Genomic DNA, 24,533 nt, shown 5'->3' with positions numbered 1-24,533 from the left:
CCTAGAAGGCACCAGTAGAATGAGTCACCTCATCTGGCCCAAAGATCTGTCTCTACCTTTCATATATTCATTCACCAACCATTTATTTGTCGTGCAACCTAACCTGAGCACGAGACCTAGGTGCTAGATGCTGCAGAATATTTGAAGATGAGTAACATTCCTGGTCCTCAAAGAGCCCATAATTTTTGGACCCACCCTCAGGTCAGAGCAGAGCTTTCCCACCCCCTGGTCTCAAGAGAAGAAATCAGGGTGGGCACGAGTAAGAGACATTCGTGTGTCAAGGAGAAGGCTTTATTTGCAGGGAGTAGAGTTCTGCCTGGTCCTGCCCATCTTATCCCAGCCAACCGGACTTCTTCTGCGTCTCCTTCTCCTTTCTGATCTCTTTGGCCAGCTCCCCAATCAGACTCCAGTACTCATCGAACAGGTGCTTTGAGTCCCCTTTCACATTCAAGCTCTTCATCTTCTCATCCAAGGAGCCCACATCCTAAGGAGACACCAAAGGGAAGGGTGAGGTTAGAAACAATGGTTCTGGAGAGGGAGAGAGGGAAGAACGGCTGGTTGCCATTCCCTTCCCTCAGGGAGTGTGAGGACCGGACCCAGACCTTCGAGACGAGGCTGCAGCCCCAAGACAGGATTGCCGGGGGGCCCAACTCCAAGGGAGAGGAGCACAGGGAGGTGGGGACTTGATTCATAGTGTTTGCTGGGGTGGAAATACCCCCGCCACAGCAGACTAGGAACCACAGACATGGCGATGAACATAGAGCTGGGAAGAGATGCAGGTGTAGGTGGGTTCTGAACACGACTGCACCAGCCCTGGGATTTGTGCAAGGATACTCGGGGAGCCCTTGTAGGCATGGACCCACTCTGATCATCCTCAAAGCCTTCTCAGGCCACCCTCCTCACCCACAGAAAGCTGTGGCTGCTCACTTGCATAAACCTGATGTCTTCTCATATTTCCACTTGAGTCACCAGCCTGGTAGATTGGGGGAATGGCAAAGACACAAGGTGTTTTCCTAGAGGGCCCTTGACTAAGTCTCTCATGACAAGCCTGGGAAATCAAAGGATACTGTAAGCTGGACCGTCATGATCAAAGGATTTGTTGCCAGATAAACAACCACAACCAAAAAGTGGACTGTTTAACAATGCATCCTTGTCAAACCAGAGAAGGGTGCCTCAGGCACAGCTTGATGCTGAATATCTGAATCAATATTTGGATGAAGACAGAGAAGATTTGCCTATTCAATAGATGGCGCAAAGCTGATCCGTATAAGAGCTACACAAGACTTTTTAAAAAGCTACTATCATGTTTAATTGTAGAATACTATAAGCATTGCCAATTGAAGGCAAAGATGCCCAGTGTAACACTATATCGGAGGAGAGAAAACATACAATTAGTCAAGAGAAAGAAATAAAAGGTATAAAAAGTATTGGGAAAGAAGAGGAAAATTCACTTCTTATTATCTCAGCAATTACATCATTGTACACCTAGAAAAAAACAAACACAAAAGAATGATAATAGCTAACATTTCCACAGGTGTAAGCACTTAATAGCGCTGACTGTTCCAAGCATTATGATAACACATTACACTCGCTGGCTTCATTTAATCTTCATAATCTGCTGGAATGAAAGGGTCCATGAGCACAGGGACCTTGCCCATCTTGTTCACCGCTGTAATGCCAATCCCGGGAGAATGTCTGGCACGTAGCAGATGCCTGTTCACCACTGTAACCCAAAGCATAGAACAGCATCAGGACAGGACAGAACACTGACTGAACAAATGCAAGACCAATCCAACCAAAAACATTATTATGAGTCCATTTCACAGACGAGAAATTAAGGCTCTGAAAGCTTACATAACTAACCAAGGATGACATGCTAGAACCTGCATTTGAACCTAGATTGTCTGACTCAGAGCTTATGTCCTTATCCACTATTCTGTATGTCTACCCTCACCCCCCATAAAAGACTATTAGAAGTGATAAAGTAATATTTAGGTATATAAATATTAACCAGTTAGAAACTATAATAAGACAGATCACATTTAAAATAGTAAAAAATAGCCCTAGCTGGTTTGGCTCAGTGGATAGGGCCTCGGCCTCTAGACCAAAAGGTCCCGGGTTCAATTTCGGTCAAGGGCATGTACCTTGGTTGCAGGCTCCTCCCCACCCGGGCCCTAGTCAAGCTCCAGCAAGTCGATGTGTTTCTCTCACATCAATGTTTCTCTCTGTCTTTCCCTCTTTCTTTCACTCTCCCTAAAAACCAATGGAAAAATATCATCAGGTGAGGATTAGCAAATATATATATATGGAGAGAGAGAGGGAGAGAGAGTAAAAAATAAAATAAAATAAAGCACTTAGCATAAATGTAGAAATCTGTTTAGGTTTTGTGAAGAAAACTGAACCGAAGGATATATGCAACACTGTGATTTATAAAAAATATATATTCGGTCCTTCAGATGACTGATCAAAATATAATTCTAATATATACAGCTTGTGGTCTTCCACAGCTCCTGACTCAGAACTCCCAAAACCTTTGGAATATCCTAAGTGTAGAGCATGATCAAGGTGTCTTGTGTTATGTTAATGAGGCCCTGACACATTAGCAACTAGACCTCAGAACATGTATTGAATATAAAAGAAAATTCGAATAAATATAAAAACATACCTTTCTTTAGAAAGAAAGGCTCAATGGTGTAAACATGTAAATGTTTCCTAAAATTTATTTACATGATCCCAACTAACAATCTACAGAATTCTTTTTTTATTTTATGTTTTTTTAAATCCTCACCCGAGGATATGTTTACTGACTTTTTCAGAGAGAGAGGAAGGGAGAGAGAACTATTATCGATGGATTGGTTGCCTCTCCTACTCACCCAACTGGAGATCTAACCTGCAACCTAGGTATGTGCTCTGACTAGGAATCGAACCCGCAACCTTTCCGTATACTGGACTAAGCCACACCAGCCAGGGCTATAGGGTCCTTTTTTACCATGACTAAGTGTTACTAAAATTCTTATTGAAAAATAAACATGTGAGATCCACCAGTAAAAATCTGCATAATACGAGAGAACCAGCCCTCTCTTTCTCTCCCTTCCTCTCTCTAAAAAAATCAATAAAAAACAGCCCAGCCTTAGTGGCTCAGTAGTTGAACATTGGTTGGGTTCGATTTCTGGTCTGGGTACAAGCCTGGATTAGGGCTTGTTCCCCAGTAGAGGGCGTGCAAGAGGCAGCCAAATCAATGATTCTCATCATTGATGTTTCTATCTCCCTCTTCCTTCCTCTCTAAAATCAATAAAAATCTATTTTTTTAAAAATAATAAATAAGCAACATATTGTTGGTTGAGGATTGAAGAGAGAGAGAAAGCCAACTCTACAGATTATTGTTAGGCATATTCTCTACCATTACCCCCTGCTTGGGGCTCTCACCCTCCCTTCAGTTTTCCCATTATTCTCATTTCAGGTTTTGCTAGACATGACACAGCTTTCAGTTTCCAGTAAACCGCCTCACCCAGTTTCCAGTGGACTGCCTACACCTGGTTCGACTGGTTACTCTAAACTTTACAGGAGACATAAATATCCCGCTCCCCCTATTCTGCCCCACTGATAACCCTGGGTGCATAAGGGAGACAACCAATCAATGTTTCTCTCTCCCTCCCTCCCTCCCTTCCTCCCTCTCTAAAATCAATAAGCATAACCTTGGATGAGGATTTTAAAAAATAAAAAAAGACTCAGGAAAAAACCTTTGACCTTCCCCCTAAATGCCTAAAAGAATTTAGATAGAGAACCTGCTCCATAAAGGAACTATCATGATAGATAACTATAGTTTAATATGAATATTGTGTGATAGACAGTGAGGAACCTGGCAAAGCCCATTTGGTAAAAGTCCTCTCTGTGCCCCATTGTTAAAGATGGCCCCGCAAACATTATTTGCTAAACACTTGCTCTTCTGTCTCAATGGGAATTGCCCTCCTGCCCTTTCAAGTCCCAAATCACAATCCCCCCTTCTCCTTGCTCCAGAATGGCATATAACCCCCTACTCTTCTAGGGCCCCATTTTCTTATGGAACCCCCATGTATACACATGTATTAAATTTGGTTAGTTTCTCCTCTTAATCTATTGCATGTTAATTTGATTACGATAGCCAGAAGAACATTCATTTTTACTCCCCTACAGAGAAGCAAAATCAGAATGACCGGAGGTAGAAGGCAGAGAAAGGGAGGCTTAAAATTGAGACTTTGGAAGTGGTGCGTTATTTCGGTAATAACAAGATCTGAAGCCTGAGCAGAGGAGTGGAATGCTGAGATGCAAGAAGACAGAATCTTTGGAAGTGAGGCATTCTCAAGAAAAGGAAAGGGCCAAGTGCTAGATGGGCAGTCTCTGTGGATACTAAGGATAATGACAGTACCAGCAATGAGAATAAAACAATGAGCAAGGAGCTGAAAAGCTCTAAGAAAAAGCAGGTGGTATCTGAGCTTCCAAGGAGCTGGGCATTTAGAAAGAAGGAAAAACGAAGGTCCGGAAGCAGCGATGAAAAGCAAAGAGGTCACTCCTGCATTTCCAGGCCCAGAGGAAGCTGGATTTGGAAGAAAAACCACTCGCTATGTGACGAGGCTACAGGAAAGGCTGTATTTTCAGGAGAGAATCTAAAGTTTCCTGTGAGAAGAGGAAGGGAAAGGTCTGGGAAATCTAAGGATGTAGGGCAGTGGTCGGCAAACTGCGGCTCTCGAGCCACATGCGGCTCTTTGGTCCCTTGAGTGTGGCTTTTCCACAAAATACCACGTGTGGGCGCGCACGTACTGTGCAATTGAAACTTCGTGGCCCATGCGCAGAAGTCGGTATTTTGTGGAAGAGCCACACTCAAGGGGCCAAAGAGCCGCATGTGGCTCGCGAGCTGCAGTTTGCCGACCACTGATGGAGGGGATTTTGCAAATGATAGACTATGAGTTTCAAAGACCAGTTTGCTTGCTTTTAAACCCATCTTCACACACTTTTATGTGCCCATGACTTTTCAGAAAGAAACTGTTAGCAGCCTGGGGAGGATGTACCAACCCAGTGGCGATGACATTTAAATCCCTCTTCTGCCAAACCGGTTTGGCTCAGTGAATAGAGCGTTGGCCTGCGGACTGAGGGGTCCCCGGTTCGATTCCGGTCAAGGGCATGTACCTTGGTTGCGGGCACATCCCCAGTAGGGGGCGTGCAGGAGACAGCTGATCGATCTCTCTCATGGATGTTTCTAACTCTATCCCTCTCCCTTCTTCTCTGTAAAAAATCAATAAAATATATTTTAAAAAAAAAAAATCCCTCTTCTATCCAGTGAGGAAAGAAGGAATGACCTTGTCAGGCACATGACTGAGGGGATTCCCAGAGAGGGTGGGCAGGAAGCACAGTTGCTGAGAGCCTATGAGTACATGAATTGGACTGTGGGGTTTTTTGTTTTTGTTGTTGTTGTTGTGTTTTTTCTAAACCCCTCCCCACAGCTGGGCCTCAGATTCCATCATTGTTAAGTGAGGAGTGTGGACCGTATTTTCTACTGGCCACCAGCTCTGATGGTCTGTGGATCTCCTGGCAGGAGCTTTGGGCCCAGTCCTGTGTAAGGGAAATGGGACCAGAGAGGCACAGAGCAGACACAGGAACCTACAGCATCTTCTGATGGGAGCACAAAGCCCACTAACACTTCCCCTCACACAGACACAGAGTTGCCTAGTCACACACACACCAGGCAAGATCAGCCAGGACCACTCGCACAAGCAGTCGACTACACTCTTGTCCACAACACGCCTGTGGTGACATGATTGTGCCCAGCAATGTCGTGTCACATATACAGAGTCTCACAGTCACTATCTGCCAAAACCTCAGGCCCAGAGACTCCTACCTACCTTGACCAGGTGAGGGAACTGCTGAGTGGCCATTTCCTTAAAGTCATTGACGTTGAGGCTGCCCTTCTGGCCCTCGCGCTTTGCAAAGGTGCAGAAGGCATGGGCCAATGTGTCAATGGCTGTCTCCACCTCAGTCAGTGGCTCTGCTGCCATTAGGATCCTGCGGACTATAGCTGATGTCCTCTGGGGGCTGACCTGCTGGAAGGGGAAGGAAAGAGAGAGTCAGGATAGGCCAGAGTGCCCCTGTCCTGGTGGCCACCTCAAGCCTCTGTCTGGACAAGACATTATGGGGAAGGAAGGAGAAGACAGGGATGGAGCTTGGGCAGGGGAGTACCTCAGTGCAGGTGCAGGGAAGGGTATTCATTTCCAGAAACCCCTTCCTCTCTAGATCTCAGTCCAGGGTCCTTCTGTTTTGTTTGTTTGTTTGTTGTTTAAATATATTTTTATTGACTCCCGAGAGGAAGGGAGTGGTAGAGAGAGAGAGAAACATCAATGACAGAGAATCACTGGTGGGCTGCCTTCTACACGTCCTCTATTGGGGATCGAGCCTGCAACCTGGGCATGTGCCCAGGTCAATATTCGAACCATGACCTCCTAGTTCATAGGTCAACACTCAACCACTGAGCCACCCCAGGGGTCCTTTTGCAGTGCCTGTGTGTTAAGGACCGCGCTGTGGTGGTCCCTCAGCCTGAACCCTGACCACAGGTGTGTTGTGGACAAGAGTGTAGTCGACTGCTTGTGCGAGTGGTCCTGGCTGATCTTGCCTGGTGTGTGTGTGACTAGGCAACTCTGTGTCTGTGTGAGGGGAAGTATTAGTGGGCTTTGTGCTCCCATCAGAAGATGCTGTAGGTTCCTGTGTCTGCTCTGTGCCTCTCTGGTCCCATTTCCCTCACACAGGACTGAACCCAAAGCTCCTGCCAGGAGGTCCATAGGCCATCAGACCTGGGTGGGCAGCAGAAACTATGGTGCACACGCCTCACTTAACCATGATGGAAACTGAGGTCCAGCTGGAGGAGGGAGGGGGGAGAGAGAAAAAACACAAGAACAACAACACTCCAGCCCACGCCTGCAGTCACAGCATCTCGGGGAGGAGGCTTTCAGGCTGAGGGGAGCCCTGTCAGCCTCCTGACTGCTCTGTGGGGTTCAGTCCCAGGGCTCTTGCTGGAACCTCACCCAACCTCAAAGGGCCAGGAGGCTGCTTGCCTCCAGAGCTTGCTTGTTTGTGCGGGGACCTAGTCATCACCCGCAGGCACTCGGCCTGCCCCTCCCAGCAGAGCAGCCGGTCTGCAAGCGACCGGCTCCTGACTGCCGCCACCCAGGAGGGGTTCCGCCCCGCACCCACAGCCCAAGGGCAGGGGAGGGCTGCGGGACCTGCGCTCATCCTCTGCCAGCCGCCCCTCCGCTCGCTCCCGGGGCCTGCGGCTGCTTGGCCCCAAGCCTCTTCCAGATCCCCGCGGAGGGCTCCGGGGCGGGGCCTGGGAACCCAGGGAGGAAAAGGCTCCTCGGGCTCCCTCCCGAGTTCGGGGGACACAACTCACCGGGGCGAGTCGCACAGATGGGGTGCAGCGCGGGCGAGCAGCGGAGCTGAGGTTTATAAGCGCTCAGGCCGGAGGACACAAGTTTCCTTGTTGATTCTGGAGCGAGGAGACGCCCACGGCTGCTGCCCCTCCCGCACCCCCCCACCCCACCCCCCCGCCGCCCAGCCCGGCCATCTGCCCTGGAGCCCGGCTCTCCCCCAGCCCCGCGCTAGCCCAGCCCACGCGCAGACCCCCTTTTGGCTGGGGGGGAGGGGGGGAGGGGGGAGAGGACCTGCCTGGAACTGCCTAGCCAGATCCCATTCAGCCTGCAGCTTACGGTCCTGTTCCTCCCAAAACGGGGGCCTGAGTCCCACCACACCCCCACGTCTAATCAGGAGTGTGTATTGGGGGGAGAGGGGGTGACTGCAGATTGAAAGAAACAAGGGAGGGCGCTCAGCACTGAGAGGCCCGATCTAAGAAGCACCCCCCCCCCTCAGAATGGGGTCTCTCTAAGGACCCTGCAGCCCCAGATCCCCTCAGAGAGTCCCAGACTGAGGCGCCACAGACAATGGGATCAGACTGAGACCCATGGAGGGGACCCAGGTTGCAATCTCTCCTGGAGTCTCATCCTGGAAGCCCTGGGGGAGCCTTCCAAGACTAAATTATTCAGTGGGCTCCTCCCCTTCCCTGCCTAGCTGGCCACAACCAGGTACTGGGGGGGGGGGGGGGGCCTAAGGGGGGGCACTCAGTGTCCTTCTCAGGACCTTTCCCACTCCCCTTCCTCCTAGGCTCTGCCTTGGGGCCCAGCAGTGGGGGAGAGGCGACCAAGCCTGGAAAAGAAGACATAGGGCAGCTTGTTCCAGCCCAGAAGACAGAGGGCACCTCTGTCCACTCCTGGCCCCTTGCCCCACTGGGTGTCTATCTGTGAAGGGGTGGAGCCGATGGAGGGGGGTCAGTGGGGAAGGAGGACTGAAGACAGGTCTCCCCACACAGCTCCAGGAGCCACAGTCGCAGCCTTGTCCCTCTGTCTGGAACCTGCTCCCGCCTCAGGCCCAGCTGACAGTGAGTAAGTACCCTGCCCGCTCCAACCCTGGCCAGCTGGGGGGAAGGGACCTCAGTCGGGCTCCAAAAGTTTGGGGACGGTGGCATTGTGGTGCACGGAGGGTCTGGGGGGAATTCGGATGATAGCAGTTTGGGAATTGGGGGAGTCAGGGTTTGGAGGGTCGTGAGAGGAGGCAAATGAAGGGCAGAGGGATATCTGGGAAGTAGGTGAGTGGGTGAGGCAGCCAGTGGGGAGCCCAGCCACTGAGTTTCCAGGAGAGCGGGCCCTCCAACCAGGGTGCCCTCAAGTGTCCTCCCAAGGCTCCCTCCATCTCCCAGCTGCTGGGGAGGGACCCACCCTGGGCTCACTTCCAGTGAGATTAGAACGAGAGCAGATGGAAAAGCTGCTCTGCCACCCCTGCCCAGCCAGCTGCGACCCAGGGCAGCCTGAGAGAGGCAGGGCATACACCCTGAGATATCAGGAAGAGGGGGCGCGAGGGAACTACGCCCACTCCCAATTCTCCCTGCGTGTCGCCTCCCGTCTCCTCCGCTTTCTCTGCCCAGACCTCCAGACTCCTCTCTCCCCCAATTCTTTTCTCTTTGTTTTCCCAGGTGCCCCCTCCCTGTCAAGGTCCTCTCCGAACAGCCCCTACATAAAATGCCTGGCTGCTCTGCGGGCTCGAGAGCTCCAGGTGCCCCTCCGGGCTGGGGCCTGTAACTGAGCCTCCAGCACTCCTCCCTCACACGCCCCTTATCCCCTCCATCAGCCAGGCTTGGGTTCCATCTCCCCCAGGTCTCTGTGACAACCGCTTCTCATGTCCAGAGTTCAGGTGACACTCACAAGGGCCCCATTGAAGAGCAGGGATGTCATTTGATCAGGGCCTATTGTCCAGCCCCTCAGGCCTGGGGCAGGATGGGGACACCTGATCTGAGATACCTGAGCTGCCCCCTGAGGCTGTGAAGGGGCTGCCTGTCCTAAGACCCGGGGAAAGAGACCCCTGGCTTGGCAATCTCCTCTCCTCAACGGACCCCTTCGTTTTTCTCCTCCTCTCTCCCAGCCCCTTAAACTCAGAGGACCTCACTCGCTCAGCGTTTTACTGTATCTCCCCCAATACATGCCAGTCCCCTTCTCCCTGCTGCCACTGTCCCCACATCTACCAGGCTGGGCCTTGGGGTGGGAGTGGCCGGCAGCAGGGACAACATCCCCCCTCCCCCCATACACAGGTCTCTCCTCTTCCCTGGAAGCTCTGGCTTCCGGGCAAAGGCTCAGACATTCCTCTCTCCCTTCCCACCACTACCCGGTGGAAGGGGAGGTAAGAGGAACCAAACTAGAGGTGATGGAGGCTCACCCCAGGGAGCCAAAGTGCCATGTGCACGTCAGAACAGAGTTGAAAGACCAAAAAAGGCCCCCAGTCTGCTGACAGGAAGCTCAGAGGCAAGGAGACCCTCTCTCCATGAACCTTGGGCCAACCACTCGGGCTGGCACCTTCACCAGGTGTCCAGGGGCATCAGACGGACTCTATGCCAGGGGTGGGCAGCAGAGTCAAATCTGTAGAGAGGAGCCCAGCCCACCACCCCCAACAGCAGAGCTTGGCTGTGCTAGGCAGGCAATGTCCAGGGTAAAAATAGAGCCAGAGGAAGCCTGGCTGGGTCCTGTGACCATCCCTGCCTGCCTGCCACACCCTCCTCCGTGTCTGCCCAGGCAGCCGGAGACATTGCGAAGTCCACTGCAGGCCTCTAGAGCCGCTCCCGCCATCCTACCTCCATGCCCCAAACCCCGACTCCCCTGGCTGGCGTCTGGATTGAGGGACACAGAGAACGGTCTGGACTTAGATCTGTTTGGGTTCCCCTACATCAGTGATGGCGAACCTTTTGAGCTCGGCGTGTCAGCATTTTGAAAAACCCTAACTTAACTCTGGGGCCGTGTCACATATAGAAATTTTTTGATATTTGCAACCGTAGTAAAACAAAGGCTTATATTTTTGATATTTATTTTATATATTTAATTGCCATTTAACAAAGAAAAATCAACCAAAAAAATGAATTCGCGTGTCAGAGGTTCGCCATCACTGCCCTACATCATAAAGTCCCAGGGAAAGGCACATTGTGACGGGGCTCCGATCTCAAGGCTATTGGGGCTGTGGAACCAGGGTCGGGGGGAGGGCCTGAGCATGGTTCCCAGCTCACTTCCATGGTGGGGGGTGGGTAGGTGAGCTGCGCAATGGGTTCTGAGCTGGAGACGGCGATGGAGACTCTCATCAATGTGTTCCATGCCCACTCGGGCAAGGAGGGGGACAAGTACAAGCTGAACAAGAAGGAGCTGAAAGAGCTGCTGCAGACCGAACTCTCTGGCTTCCTGGACGTAAGCACAGGGTGGAATGGGGAGGGGAGGGGACAGAGTGGGCATCTCCCTGCCATCTCCCCAGCCCAGCCCAGCCCAGCTCACCCATCTCCTTCCTCTCCTGGTTCAAGTCAAAATACCCTGATTTATTCATCACCGGTGCCAGGCCCTGTGTCAGTACATCAGAAACAAGGCTCACAGTCTAGCAGGGAAAGACTGACACCTGAAAGTAAACCTTGAACACCAGGAAGCACACAGACGCTTAACAGAAGTGGCAGAAAATATTATGGGAGGATATTAACCTGGCTGAAGTGGGGCAGCTTCTCCCAAAGAAGTGGCAATGGAGCCATAGATTTCCAGTGGAAGGCTATCAGGGTGAATGCAGACATCTTAGGAGGAGGTGTCTGCATGAACAAAAGCCTGGCAGGAAGAATACGCAGCATGCGCAGCAGTTTTGACTACAGTGAAGGATGCAGAAAAATAGGCTAGCTCTGACCAGGTAGCGTCATCCCCAAATGCCAAGGTTGCAGGTTTGATCTTTGGTCGGGGCACGTAGGGGAAGCAACCAATAAATGCATAAGTAAGTGAAACAACAAATTGATGTTTCTCTCTCTCTCTCTCTCATCAATTAAAAAAAAAAAAAAGCTAAAGGAGAAGTAAAAAGTGAAACAGCTTTGAGATTTTATTAGACCTGGGTTCCAATTGTGACACTGCCACTTCCTAGCGTGTGACTTTGGACACGTTGTTTAACCACCAGCTGTCCACTTGTTTCTTCTCTAGAACAGGAATAATGAAGCCTGCTTCATACTGTTACGTTAGACAAGGCTCCTAAACTCCAGGTGTAGTGCTTACCCCACTGCAGGCACTCGACTTATACCTGATGTTGTCATTACTCTGCCTTGTTGAGGAGCTTATTCTGTGGGCAACAGGAGACTCCGGGTGTCGGTTTTGAGGAGGGCAGCAGAAGAGTCCCATATTTAGATGTAGCTCCCCCTCGTGCTCATCTCTGTCTCCTTCTCCCCAATCAACCACCCCCTTGCCTCTGACTCAGCGCTACAGACATCGCCATACAGTGCTCTCTCTATCTCCTCGATTCGCAGGCCCAGAAGGATGCGGATGCTGTGGAAAAGGTGATGAAGGAGCTGGATGAGAATGGAGATGGGGAGGTGGACTTCCAGGAGTACGTGGTGCTGGTGGCTGCCCTCACGGTGGCCTGTAACAACTTCTTCTGGGAGAACAGTTGAGCAGACAGCCCCAGTGGGCCGCGCCCTTCCCCTCTGCCCTGCCGTACCTGCCCCTACACCCTGCTTTCCTTCCTCCCCACCTGCCCCTCCCCATAGTCCCACCTTTGCCCACCATCCAACAAGGGCGCAAGAGTAGTGGGCCAGACCTACAACTCGTCTTTCATTAAAGGCTTCTCTCTCAACAGCTGCTGTCGGTCTCCTTTGGGCTCTGGACGCGGGTGGGGGAAGTAAAGGTGGCTCACTTCCAACTTGTCTTGTTTGGGGTGGAATCTTATGTGGAGAGAGGTCACAGAACCATTGCCTCTTCCTACTTGAGGGAGTCTCAAGGCCCAGGAAGGGAAGGGTTTAAGGTTCCAGCTGGAAGTGAAGGAGATGTTAGCTTCTCAGCTATAAAAGCCAGAGGAGAATTTCCCTTAAAAGAACATTTAGAGGATCTCCCATGTGCTAGACATCGTGTAGGAACCGGGGATACAACAGTGAATAAAACAAACACACTCCTAACCCTCACACAGATAAAGTCCAGTAAGGATGCCCGACCATTAACCACATACACAGAAATGCTAGGATCCTGATGGGCGGAGGTGGGGGTTGAAGAGGGTGGAGGGTTGAAGATGTGTTCATTCATTCATTCATTCATTCATTCATCAAACATTGAGCATTTTGTGTATCCAGGCATTAGAAAACCCCGTTTATGTCTGTATCAAAATCCACATAGACGGCTGATGAGGGGAAGACCTGGAAGGGAGATCAGGGACTCAAAGATTCCACCCAAATAAGGATTTAACAATTTAACAATATTCAGGCCAAGTTGGGGAGGGGAGAAAGTGAAGAGGAAAATATGGAGGAGAGGGGGGTGACTGGAGCAGGATCCAGTAGAGGTGGCTGGGCGTTCATGGCACTCCACAACTCTCTGGAGAGAGCAAATGATAAGGTGGGGAGAACCAGTGCAAATTAAGAAGTTTATTTATTTTTTAAAAATACTTTTATTGATTTCAGAGATGAAGAGAGAGGGATAGAGAGATAGAAACAGCAATGATGGGAGAGAAACATCATCAACCAGGGCACGCGTCCTGACCGGGAATCGAACCCGGTGACCTCCTGGTTCAGGGGCCGGCGCTCAACCACTGCGCCACACCGGCCGGGCCCGCATAAAGCATCTTAGACGCTCTGCCTTAGTTTGGGGAAGCGAGCAGACGCGCGAGGAAATACGAACACGATTCCCACGGGGACCAAAACTTCTCGGAAGGGCCCAGATCTCGTACTAACAGCCCTGCCCGTTAGAAGAACCTCCAAATGCAAGGCCTTGGCCACGCCCCTCCGTGGGCCAAGCACCGCGAGCTCTCAGAAGGGGGCTTCGCTAAAGCCCCGCCTTCTCTCTACGGCTCCGCCCCGATTCCCGCGCAGGCGTAGCACAAACCTCCCCGCCCCCTAGTTGTGCGCAGCTCTGACGTATGACGTAACTGCGTCGACGCCATTTTAGCCGGTCCCACTCCGCACTGGGCGTGGCGGCCATTTTGTTTGGGCACCGAGCGGGAGTTGGTGGCGGCGGTTGCGGTGGCACCGACGAAAGGCAGGAAAGGGCAGGCCGTGTGGGCAGGTGGACCGGCTGAGCCCAGCAGACAGACAGCCAACAGCGAACTGACCTAGCCGTCTACCACTTACGCATCTAGCCAGCCAAACCAGTTCGCCCGAGCCCCTTCACCATCAACTCAGGTTCGGCCGGCCCCCGGCCCCCCTTCCGCAGCCGTCGTGGCAGCCCCGGGAGGAGCACTGGCGTCCTTTTCCTTCGGTAAGTTTCTGTGGTGAGAAGGATAGGCTCGGGGAGCGGAAGGGCCGGCGAACCGGACGGGGTTGGGATGTGGGAGTCGAGAGGGTGCTGGCGCGTGGGAGCCCGGGGAGGGGCGGGGCCTCGGGGCGCGAGGCGGGGCGGGGCCCGGATTGGAAACTGGCGGCGGGACTGCGGCGAGAGGTTGCGGTTTGCTGTGCGTAGAAAGGAGAGTTGTTTGGCGGGTGGAGCAAAGTTGGCGGTCTTGCCAGGACTTCGAGATGGTAGAGAGGTGAAATGAGGACTGCGGGGTTTGGGGGGACGCTGGAAAGTCATGGCAGCTTTAAGGTTAAATGTCATCGGGCGCTCACGCCCAGGTGAATGCCCGATCGGGAAGCCTGGCCTGCTCCCTCCCCCCACCCCTCCCCCAGGTCCCCAGCCCCTTGCCCAGGCCCCCTCTTGTTCTGGAGTCGGTGCCAGTTTGAAACTCGGCCTGCCTGTGTCCTCTCTGCGCCGGTGGTTCTCGGTCGGGGCTGCACGTGGGAAGCGCCGGGTAGCCTTTCTTCCCCTCTCCGGTTGCTGATCCCCAGACCTCACCACCCGATATCGATGTTTAATTGGCTTGGGCCCAGGTTCCTGCATATTTTTTTTTTTTAAAAGCTCCTTGCAGCCAAGGTGGTTGAGGACTGCGCTAGATGGAAAGCCAGACTAGAGTCTTAAACACTCCCTTCAGCTAGGCCTGGGTCTGCCGTTTGGGAGGCTTTGGCAGATATTTTCTGGCCCTTGGCCTTGAAGTGTGCTAGTTTGACATGACTGTCTTAGAAGCTTAAGCACCTGGAATGAGTTTCAGTGTGGTCTTCAGGAGTCTTTGATGCAGGCCTTTTCATTCATTCATTCACTCACTCACGCACTCACTGCTGCCTTGGGCCCCGGGCCCCGGTAGAAATGAGGTCCTTGTTGTTTCTGATGTGCTCATTCTGCCTATTGTCCTTTGTAGATCCTCGGGATTTGAAGATGGCTGCACAGTCAGCACCGAAAGTTGTGCTAAAAAGCACCACCAAGATGTCTCTAAATGAGCGGTGAGGCAGCGAACAGCAACTTCAGCTCGTTCATAAGAAAACATTCCTTAAATTGGCCCTGGGGTCCAATGCACAAAAGCCGGTTTTAAAACTAAATACCAACAGAAGGCTACAGACCTCTGTTCTTAGTTGCATCTTATTTATGTGGTACACAGAGCAAATTGGGCAGTTGTTTCAAAACCCCTTACCAGTAGATTTTTATGTTAAGCTGTCTGAAATATTGATTTGGTGGGATGTATTTTAAAAAGACTCCTCACACCCTCCCTTTTCTTCACATTTTTTTAACATTGACACGGGGATGGTGCAGCTTGGTAGCACAGTACCCTGGCTGCAGTAGGCTTGCTGCCCAGTCCAAGGCCAGCAGTGTTGTGTCTGGCCTGTAAGAGGCGGGTAGCAAGCTTTGAATATGTCCAAAGGCCCTTGAATGCCATTCTTGGGCCTTGTAAGAGGCACTTGCTTTTGCTCCATTTCACTTTCTTTCCATTCTGCTTTTCGTTTGTTTTTGTTCTGGATTCTTTTACAGCTAAGTGTTCTTCTCTTCCATTCCATTAAGCTTATTTTACAGAAATAATAGAGTGTCTTCACAAACTCTTAAAACAGTTGAACTAATCTAACTTTTCCAGAAATAGTTGAAGTAAAAAAAATTTAATCATTTCAGACTAAGAAAATCAAAGATATTAAAAGGCGGTTTCTGTCTATGAGGGCTCTGTTCATTGAGAGCCTTTGGCCAGTGATTTTAGACCACGTATATTTTTGCCTTTTTTGAAGCATATGTGCTCCTTTTCTCTTGGATACACTAATTCCTTGTATTCACATAACTAAGTGGACAAATACATAAGAAAATGTGATGCATTCCTATAACTTACATGGGCGCATTATTTCCATGGGCTTTGAAGGTGCTCTAGTCCTTCCTTATATTTGCCCTTAAAATGCACCCTCAGTTCTCCCAGGGTTTTGACTTTCTTTGTTTGTCTTTGAAGCTACATCTTTTGTCTCGTGTTGTCATCATATCTGCTTACTGCGTGTTTTTCATACCTTTCACCTCTCTAAAAGCCGTTACTTGAGCCCTTGTTATCACTTTTGATTGAATGTGCTGCACTTAGCTGCATTTCTAAGTTTCTGATTCTTGCAAGTTTATGGAAGCAGAGGAGTCTTTAACCCACATCAGCTTTGATCTAAGTGTACCGCTTTACTTAAAAGTTCGTGGGATCTGGAGTTCCTGGTCTAGCAAGCCATGAAAATGCCAATAAATGTTTTATAATAAAGCTTTTATTTAAACATCCATTTTGTTCGACCTTGAAGCTTTACTAATATGCTGAAGAACAAACAGCCGATGCCAGTGAATATTCGGGCTTCGATGCAGCAACAGCAGCAGCTAGCCAGTGCCAGAAACAGAAGACTGGCCCAGCAGATGGAAAATAGACCCTCTGTCCAGGCAGCATTAAAGCTGAAGCAGGTGAGAGAATGAGTCTGAACATTCCAGAAGCAGCTGGTGATTGCTGTCAGGCAGTCCACTAAGACTGTCAGGAGTGATACAAGGTGGCTCAGGGCAAAAGCTGAAACTTCTCTGCAAGAAAGAGAAGTTCAGAGAATCCCCATTTTGTCAGGTACCAAGAAGTAACTCTTTGTTGTCTTTCTCTTTTTTAGGGTGTTTGCCATCAATGTGGCCTGTTTCTCTGTTATCAATGAGTGCTAATCTCCTGTTTTCTGATCCTTTGCCCTTAAAGTAAATTCACTGGCTTTTTCTACAAAGAAATTTTGGTTTTAGATGACCTTCAAAAAATCCTTTATTCCCTGTTACATGATTTACAAATCAGGGATGTGCTTTCTCCCCTAGTCCAGGGGTCTGAATGGCCTCAGTCAGTGGTTTCTGTGCTAACATATAGAAATAATAGGATGACCCTCATCTCCACAGCACCTAAATTTTTGTCAGTAAAGTCCAGCGAGAGCACTGAGTAATTTAAAAGTTAATGGGTTTGCTTTCAGATTTCCAGTAAGAGATAATCCTATTCAGACCTGAAATAAAAACCTGCTCTTTATTATTCATAGACTTTATATGCAAGTCCGGACAGTGGCTGTGGAAGGATATGTCCAAGCTGTGGCTGGGCGTCTGAAGGGCGGTGCCATGCAACTGTAAGGACTAACTGGTAGCACTGCATGGCTGTGCATAAATTCAGCAGTTAAATATAACACCCACCCCCACCCAGAACCATTGGGCTCACTGACCAAAAATAAACAAGGCCTTCTGCTTCAGCTACCTTAAGCCTTGGAGTGACTGTGCTCGTCCCTGACTCAGGAAGGCAGTAAAAGGCACCACCGTTTTCTAGGAGTAAATATAAAAAATGGTTGAAAACAAGTCTCTGACAGATCATTCCAAAGGGTCTTTCAACAAGCTTTAAATATAGGCTATGCAGAAATAGCCTCTGGAGTGGCACTGTCCAATAGAACTCTTAGAGTAGTAAAAATGTCCTGTGTGCTCTCCAATACAGTAGTCACTAGCCACAAGGGACTTTTGAACACTTCAAATGTGCTTAGTGCGATTGAGGAGCTTAGTTGGTTGGGGGCAGGGGGTGGGCAGGTGTTTCTTTGTGTTTTTAATTTTATTTACTTGAATTAGCCACATGTGGCTAGTGGCTACCTTAGCATACAGCATAGTTCTAGAGTAGAAACTGGGTGATATAGTGGACATCCTTAAGCTTCCTGTCAATGTTAGAGACCAATATTGGTGGCAGGTAAGGCTTGGGAAGGGAGAAGAACTAAGTGCTGTACATTCTCCCTTTAAAACACAGGTCTTAGGAGAGTATTCTCAGGATGCCTGAACAAAACGACATGTAGAATGAAGTCCTGACCTTATAATAGTATGCAGTCAGGAGAGTGATGTCATGGGCTTTTATGATTGGTTTACCTGCTCTCGCTAGGTGCATAATGTTCAAAGTCTGGCCTTCTGATTAGAAGCAGTTTATGATCTTGTGCTAGATACATAGAATTTATTTTAATTTATATTGACTGATGGCTTTATAGAAAAACAAGTTTGCTGAGGTCTTGGTTGTGTTCAAAGCTACAGTTACCTTTTTCTTTGAAGAAATTTAATTCTTTGGTATGTGGTCTTTATAATTTTTCTTCTAGGGACAAATGATTGAAAAATCTTTGTCTCTGATATGTCTTTGTCCTGGAGTGTGGACCTGGGTTTTGTGATTATAGCTCACCTGTCTTTATTCTGATGCAAATTTGGCCTGTCTCTCTCTGGAGATACATTTGAGTTATATGTTCATTTTGAATTAAAGGTCATTATACTGGTTTAATGGAGCTATTTGCAAGGGTAGACATGGAATTGAGGCTATTTAAGAAATTAAGAAAAGGAGGTTTGACTTTTTGTGTTTATTTACATCTTAAGGTAAAAAGTGGACCGTCTGGGGATATGTACTCAGGAAAAATGGAACACATTGGCCTCTGAGAAATCAAATGTTGTTCTTAAGTCACAAGAATTCAGATGAATTTTTAATTTAAATTTTGCCCCGCGTGGATGAACTTCCTATGGTGTTTGAGTAAACCTTTGAAGACAGTGGTAGTCCTTGGGCAAGTATTAATCAAGAATCAAGTCATATCATTATCAATCTGTGATTTAAAAACAACAGAATCGGGATTTGGAATATAGAGTGTTCTTACTAAAACTTAAGTTTCAAGCAGTGGTGTAAGACTTTTATAGGCAAACTAGCAAGCTAATTTGTTGTAATGCCAATTTCATAGGACCATTCTCAAGCTTCGTAGAAGCTCTGGATCAGAATTTTGCCTTTTATGTCATGTTCTAAGGCTTGCTTCTAGTTTAACATTCTTATGACACCCACAGCAGGTTTATCTGCCTCCACATAGTCATCTCACTTGCTTCTTTTTCTCTGCACTTTAAGTTACAAAATCCCACTGGATTGCTTTTTTGATCTCAATCCCTCAACACCTTTTCTTCCAGAAGAGCTTAAAGCAGCGCCTGGGTAAGAGTAACATCCAGGCACGGTTAGGCCGACCCATAGGGGCCCTGGCCAGGGGAGCGATCGGAGGACGAGGCCTACCCCTAATCCAGAGAGGCTTGCCTAGAGGAGGACTACGTGGGGGACGTGCCACAAGAACCCTACTTAGGGGCGGGATGTCGCTCCGAGGTCAGTGCTGTGTTCCTGATAATTGTCGAGCCCCACCCCCTTTCCTTTTCTCTTGGGCTGCTTATGGACACATTTGTTTAACATCTTTAAGCCTGAATTTGTATTAATATAATTAATAACTTGATATCACATATTTTTAATAGTGCTGCATGTCCTTTTATCAATACCATACCTTTTCTGATAATGTGCAATGGTGAGAGGCTATGACCTGCGTAACAACAGGTAATTCACGTCATCTCCATTCCATTTTAAAACACCCGGCTGCTGCTTGAATCAAAGCACATTCAAGTTCTAGAAATAAATCAAGTCTAAAGAAATGTATGGGTCTGTTGGCCTATATCTTAACCAGTCATCTCTTTTCCTGGTGCTAGTGAAATACTGTTACATCTATAAAAAAGAAGACAAGTTGACCCATAGCACTTAGCTATATATACATTTGGGGCACTGTTCCCTGTATAGTTCTTGTCCCTACAAGAGTGTATTGAGAACAGGAACCATATTATTTATGTGTAAATTTATCGTAATGTTAGGTACCTATCTGATTATTCAGTAGATACTTATTAAATGTACATACTTCCTAATTACCTTAACTCCTCCCAGCTTCTTCCAAAAATGGATTTTTGGTCAGACTTGTTTAATTGATTGAATAAAGAGCATCTTAATCTGTTCACACTCCATATGCAGCTTTCCCCACCCAACCTAAAAATTACCTGAATTAACTTATTTAACCCTTACCGCCTTCCTTTGGTTAGAATCTACTTTGTCTCTCTTGGATTTACCTGCATATACATTGTATGCCTCCTCTCTAAGGTCAAAACCTGCTCCGAGGTGGACGAGCCGTAGCTCCCCGAATGGGCTTAAGAAGAGGTGGTGTTCGAGGTCGTGGAGGTCCTGGGAGAGGGGGCCTAGGGCGTGGAGCTATGGGTCGTGGCGGAATCGGTGGTAGAGGTTAGTCAGCTACCAACTTCAGAGAATAGCTCCCTCTTATTTCTCTCCCTTTAAAGCTCAGAGCCACCTTTCTGCACAGCTTCAAGTCGTAGGCAGGCTTATTTGTTTGTCTTGTTTTGTTTTTTGAAACTGGCTTATTTTTCTAAATTCACATGGTGGTAGTGCAAAAGTCTGTCCTGGGTTTTCTAGGAACTAGTAGGTACATGTTATAGAGCCAGATTATATGTGCAGTCTTCCAGACTCTTGTGAATTTAAATTGTATTGTTAAGATGACAAAGTGGTCAGTTTGGGGTTTTACCTTTCTCTGTCCCTGCCCCACCACCACACACGACGCACCCCATAACTCAAAACCCCTTTTTTGAGTCTAAAAATCTAAAAGAGGAAGGTGTACAAAAATGAAGCAGAGTTAAAATAAGGATGAGATCTGGAACTGGGTAATGACTCTAAAACCAAGTAAATTCAAGGTAAAGTTTGTGTCTGTGGGAAACCAGAGATGACTTTTTGAGTATGTTTATTAAAGCTGGGGACCGTGAAACAAGGAAGGGCCTAGGATAGAAGAAGCAACAAAAGGGACCTTGGAGACAGGCTCAAGGGGTTAGCCCAGGACCACATGCTCTCCTGGTGGCAAGTCTCTCATGGGGAGTTGAGGATATGCCCGCCTGTGGAGGAAAGGGAGGGGGTAAAGGTTCCGGCTTGCTCCCAGGAGGTAGAAGGCAAGGATGGTATTGTGTCAGTTAACTGACTGACTCATGTTTGATAACAATCTTACCTTTGAGACTTAGTGATACTTGTCTTGTGACCTCTTGACCCAGATTGGAAGGGTTTTAATGGTGTTGCTGTTAAAATGCCAGATCTCATGGGAATTTTCTGGCTTAAAGTTCAGTGGAAAACTCCCAACATCTGTCGAAGAAAAAGAAAATTTTTACTCTCTTAGCTTAACCCTGTATATATTGGCTTTGGTCCTTTTAAAGTGTGTGGTGGGTCCATAATTTATGACCTTAACGTTGCCAAGGGATAATAACTGTTAGGAAAGGAAATTTGATAACTGAGGGCTTGTTTTCTTCTCGCCTATTATATGTTGCTTGGCTTATTGAGTGAAGTGCAAGCTAGTTTGGGTTTCAGGATGAAATAGCATGTTTCCAAATTATCTTGACTTGGTTTCTGAGCAACGACACAGGGGTGAGGGAGTCAAAGTCTTAGCTGGGTATGTTTTGTTAAGTGAATTGAAACCACCTCTCAGATAACCATAATTGTTATAAGTATCTAGAATAGCAGATAAAGTGGCTGAGACTACTCAGGATGTTTTTCCCATCTCCCCACATTGTTCCTATGGAAAATAACTCCTCAGTCTCCTGACAGGGGGTCAGCTCTTTAGGTCTTTAGGTTTGATAAGTTTGAGGAGAGATGAGCTAATTTTCCAGAAGGATCTCCAATAAAGCTTAATTTGAAAACTGGCTTCATACCTCTGTTGCTCTGTGCCCTTATTACTTTCTCCCTATCTTAATAAATGAGTTTGTCTGTAATGTATTTTAATTATGAGCTTATAGTAGGTCCCAAAGTTGAGGTAATTTGTTTTAGGAAACATTAAAATTTTTTAAAATTAAATAGCATTTAGAGATGAGCATATAATAAGGGATTCATTATGTGTGCTTTCCATGTGTTGCTTGCTACCCAGTGTGTTTCCTATTTTTCCAGACTTCTCCTCTTTGCCCTGCCCTTCAGCCTCTCAGCTAGGCCCCACTGCTCTAAGGGGCATTTACTAGAGCACCCGTTAAACCTACTTGTAACTGTCTTTTTTTTCCCTTGGGCCAGGTCGGGGTATGATAGGTCGGGGAAGAGGGGGCTTTGGAGGCCGAGGCCGAGGCCGTGGACGAGGGAGAGGTGCCCTTGCTCGCCCTGTACTGACCAAGGAACAGCTGGACAACCAATTGGATGCGTACATGTCGAAAACAAAAGGACACCTGGATGCGGAGTTGGATGCCTACATGGCACAGACAGATCCTGAAACCAATGATTGAAGCCTGCCTTCCCTCCTCTGAGAGACTTGTTAAAAAGTTACCACATCTGTAAATAACCTTGAGATGACAGACGAGAAGAGCCTACCTGACTGATGCTGGAAGGACCTATCACAATAGACTATGGACTTACTTGCCACCAGTGTGTGCATTTAGTGTGTTCCTTTTACTTTTTTGATAACTATTGTATGAAACCCTTTTTCCCTCTGATTTGGGTTGGGTTTCGTTTTGTTGTTTGGGTTGGTTTGTTTGTTTTCCTTTTCCCAGACTTCTCTTTGAACATGAATATGTTGGCCTTCTTTCCACCTCTGCCTCCCCTCACCTGCCATATATGCTTTGACTGTCTAACATTTCCTCTGTTCATCTCTCTGTTCTCTGAAAGTCCCAGAAAGAATCCATTCAATGCTCCTCCCTGATGCCTAGGTGTCTGTGATGCAGTTCTGTTCTTTATCACTTTAATAGCCACTTAGAAGTGGTTAGAAACCTGGAGTTCAAAAATGCATTCTGCCACGTTGATATTTTAATATAGTAAATTGGGAACATTGGCCTAGCTACAGTGTCACATGACAGGTTATGCATGGTAGCAGCTCTGATTTGATGGAAGTTGCTACCATGTGCATTGATACGACATATGTGAGCTGGTTTGGGTGTGTGCATTATTTCTACCATGGAATAAGATTTATAAACTTGCCTCTTGGCTTTGCATCATGTCCAAAGGGGTGCTACTGGGTTGGCTTACACCTGCAGTGGAGAGGGAAAGGCCATTGGTTAAGCAGATGCATCAGAAGGGATGGGAGAACTATGGCAGATACCTGCTGGGGAGGGGTCAGAAGATACCCGTGTTGAATGTAATACTTAGGTTTATCCCAAACCAGTCTTGAGCTTTTCCATACATTGGCTTTGTTTGACCCTCTTATTTCTCTTGAAGGTTTGTAAGTTCAACCATAGTCTGTCAACTGTTCCAGTTTCAGTAGAATCTTGTATTTATGGTTTATTATAACAAGAAATTGTTCTCTCAAATCCAGCTAGGACTTTTTATTTGTTGTGCTCTTGGAAATGCTATGGCTACTGTAACACTACCTTAATATACCCCTTATAGAGCTGAGTCCTTCATAGTCGTGTTAAAATTCTTGGGAGCTCAGTGGATGGAGTGTCGAACTGCAGACCCACGGGTCTTGGGTTTAATTCCGGTCGAGGACGCATACCTCAGTTGCAGGCTTCTCCCCAGCGCAGGCGTCGGGGGGGGGTGTGCGGGAGGCAGCCAATGTGTTTCTCTCACATCGATATCTCTGTCTTTCGCTCTTCCACTCTCTTTCTGAAATGTCAATTGAAAAATACCCTCAGATGAGGATTAAAAATAAAAAGATAAATTTTAAAAAATCTTAGGAAAGGGGTATTGTGGCTTTGGGACAGAAAGTGAAGAATCTGTCCATCCCTGAGTAAGCCTTGCAGAAAGATTAACCACACAAAGTAATGTACTGACCCATTTGGTCCATACAAAGGTCAAGCAGTATCCTGGAACCCAGCACTGGTTTCCCTTTTTCCCTGCATTGTTTAAGGGAAAAGAATCTAACCACCTCCAGGCAAACCAATTACCATTGAGCTACCTGGTGCCTAAACTGTTGGGGGGTTGTGTTCATTGCATGCTGGGAAGGAAGTTTTGATCAGGAAGCCTGTCTGATCGAAGCTACTTTACTTAACCCCTCGGTGCAGCCAGTGGTTTAGTTAGCTGTGGAAGGGAGAGCTTGAAAAGATCACATGGGGATAGGATTTAACCATGCTGACAGCCAATCTGACCTGGATTCTGAGTGTACTGTAATTCCTCCAAGAATGGATGGAGACGAGGTCTTCAACCCAGACAGGTGTTCATAATCTTTAATTAGAAGGAATAAAAGGTATTTTTATGTGGGTGTGGGTAGGTGTAGGGATATCTCCATTGGAGCCCCCAAGGCCCTGAGGGAGGTGCTGATCAACAGTGGGCAGCAAACGTCACATCCCTGGTGGCCTTGCATCAGGCACATGCAGGGTTTCTAGGAACCCTTTGGGAAGAGAGAGGAAGGGGGAGCTGCAGGATGAGTGGGTTCCTTACCCTCTTCATACAACCTGGGTGACCTAGGACTTTTCCCCAGCCCTCCCCCGAAGTAGTTAGCAACTACATTCCCCTGAAATGACTATTTACCTAGAACTTTCCCTGAGGATATATATTATTTCAATCTGGTGACTTTTGAGCCCCCTCTGATAATATACCCAAATACTTCCTCTATGTAGAGTGAAAGGCATGAAGGGGAACCTAGGGGGATAGAGGTGAAGGCCACCGTGGAGCCCTTCAGCAGCAGTCTTACAGTGCCCCACTTCACCTCCACGCAGCTCACACCCTCCCTGCTCATGCCCATCTTCCCTCATTTGGAGTTCTCCCCAGACTTGACAACATTTCCAGGATGAAAACTATGGAAGGAGTCCCGAAGTGGGGAAAGGGGCACAGGATGGCAGCAAGTGCCTCCCATCACCACCCCCTCATCCACTGATGGAATTCCTTTGAGGGGGTTCTCAGGACAG

The 24,533-nt window shown here is 48.1% G+C and overlaps 3 protein-coding genes across 15 annotated transcripts; 2 read left to right on the top strand and 1 right to left on the bottom strand.

Moving 5' to 3' along the window:
• Nucleotides 1-273: 273 nt before the first annotated feature.
• S100A13 (S100 calcium binding protein A13) lies at nucleotides 274-7,548 on the bottom strand. Of its 3 annotated transcripts, none has more exons than XM_036344225.1 (3): nucleotides 7,415-7,548; nucleotides 5,877-6,074; nucleotides 274-484 (listed from the first exon to the last, which is right to left on the bottom strand). In XM_036344225.1, the coding sequence occupies exons 2-3, from the start codon at nucleotides 6,027-6,029 to the stop codon at nucleotides 332-334; spliced, it is 306 nt and encodes a 101-aa protein (XP_036200118.1). In that variant the 5' UTR covers nucleotides 6,030-6,074; nucleotides 7,415-7,548; the 3' UTR covers nucleotides 274-331. The 3 variants fall into 3 exon arrangements, with proteins under 3 accessions (XP_036200118.1, XP_036200119.1, XP_036200116.1); XM_036344226.1 differs by having other exon boundaries at nucleotides 5,877-6,071; nucleotides 7,415-7,545; XM_036344223.1 differs by lacking the exon at nucleotides 7,415-7,548 and adding an exon at nucleotides 6,211-6,758.
• Nucleotides 7,447-12,203, top strand: S100A1 (S100 calcium binding protein A1). 3 transcript variants are annotated; one of them, XM_036344227.1, is made up of 4 exons: nucleotides 7,447-7,465; nucleotides 8,387-8,459; nucleotides 10,644-10,796; nucleotides 11,876-12,203. In XM_036344227.1, exons 3-4 carry the CDS (start codon nucleotides 10,656-10,658, stop codon nucleotides 12,017-12,019), a joined length of 285 nt encoding a protein of 94 aa, XP_036200120.1. In that variant the 5' UTR covers nucleotides 7,447-7,465; nucleotides 8,387-8,459; nucleotides 10,644-10,655; the 3' UTR covers nucleotides 12,020-12,203. The 3 variants fall into 3 exon arrangements, with proteins under 3 accessions (XP_036200120.1, XP_036200122.1, XP_036200121.1); XM_036344229.1 differs by lacking the exon at nucleotides 7,447-7,465 and having other exon boundaries at nucleotides 8,343-8,455; XM_036344228.1 differs by lacking the exon at nucleotides 7,447-7,465 and having other exon boundaries at nucleotides 8,348-8,459; nucleotides 10,633-10,796.
• Nucleotides 12,204-13,502: 1,299 nt separating this feature from the next.
• On the top strand, nucleotides 13,503-23,082 carry LOC118672837 (chromatin target of PRMT1). 9 transcript variants are annotated; one of them, XM_036342754.1, is made up of 7 exons: nucleotides 13,503-13,808; nucleotides 14,782-14,863; nucleotides 16,166-16,319; nucleotides 16,913-16,996; nucleotides 18,828-19,014; nucleotides 19,767-19,962; nucleotides 21,775-21,912. In XM_036342754.1, the coding sequence occupies exons 2-6, from the start codon at nucleotides 14,799-14,801 to the stop codon at nucleotides 19,958-19,960; spliced, it is 684 nt and encodes a 227-aa protein (XP_036198647.1). In that variant the 5' UTR covers nucleotides 13,503-13,808; nucleotides 14,782-14,798; the 3' UTR covers nucleotides 19,961-19,962; nucleotides 21,775-21,912. The 9 variants fall into 9 exon arrangements, with proteins under 9 accessions (XP_036198647.1, XP_036198649.1, XP_036198642.1 ...); XM_036342749.1 differs by having other exon boundaries at nucleotides 13,507-13,808; nucleotides 18,831-19,014; nucleotides 19,825-19,962; nucleotides 21,775-23,082; XM_036342748.1 differs by having other exon boundaries at nucleotides 13,507-13,808; nucleotides 19,825-19,962; nucleotides 21,775-23,082.
• Nucleotides 23,083-24,533: the final 1,451 nt, after the last annotated feature.

Source organism: Myotis myotis, unplaced genomic scaffold (assembly GCF_014108235.1).
Source record: "Myotis myotis isolate mMyoMyo1 unplaced genomic scaffold, mMyoMyo1.p scaffold_m19_p_18, whole genome shotgun sequence".
NCBI classification, from domain to species: Eukaryota; Metazoa; Chordata; class Mammalia; order Chiroptera; family Vespertilionidae; genus Myotis; species Myotis myotis.
Note: the sequence above shows the minus strand (reverse complement) of the source record. Positions and strands in the feature narration are given on the sequence as shown.

Coding starts and splice junctions, on each gene's coding strand:
- S100A1 (XM_036344227.1), top strand. CDS start 10,656: ATGGGTTCTGAGCTGGAGACGGCGATGGAGACTCTCATCAATGTGTTC. Junction 10,797..11,875: donor AACTCTCTGGCTTCCTGGAC/GTAAGCACAGGG, acceptor CTCGATTCGCAG/GCCCAGAAGGATGCGGATGC.
- LOC118672837 (XM_036342748.1), top strand. CDS start 14,799: ATGGCTGCACAGTCAGCACCGAAAGTTGTGCTAAAAAGCACCACCAAG. Junction 19,015..19,824: donor GGGCGGGATGTCGCTCCGAG/GTCAGTGCTGTG, acceptor CTCCTCTCTAAG/GTCAAAACCTGCTCCGAGGT. Junction 19,963..21,774: donor TGGCGGAATCGGTGGTAGAG/GTTAGTCAGCTA, acceptor CCCTTGGGCCAG/GTCGGGGTATGATAGGTCGG.
- S100A13 (XM_036344223.1), bottom strand. CDS start 6,240: ATGAATACCCTTCCCTGCACCTGCACTGAG. Junction 6,075..6,210: donor TTCCCTGCACCTGCACTGAG/GTACTCCCCTGC, acceptor TTCCCCTTCCAG/CAGGTCAGCCCCCAGAGGAC. Junction 485..5,876: donor AGTTCCCTCACCTGGTCAAG/GTAGGTAGGAGT, acceptor GTGTCTCCTTAG/GATGTGGGCTCCTTGGATGA.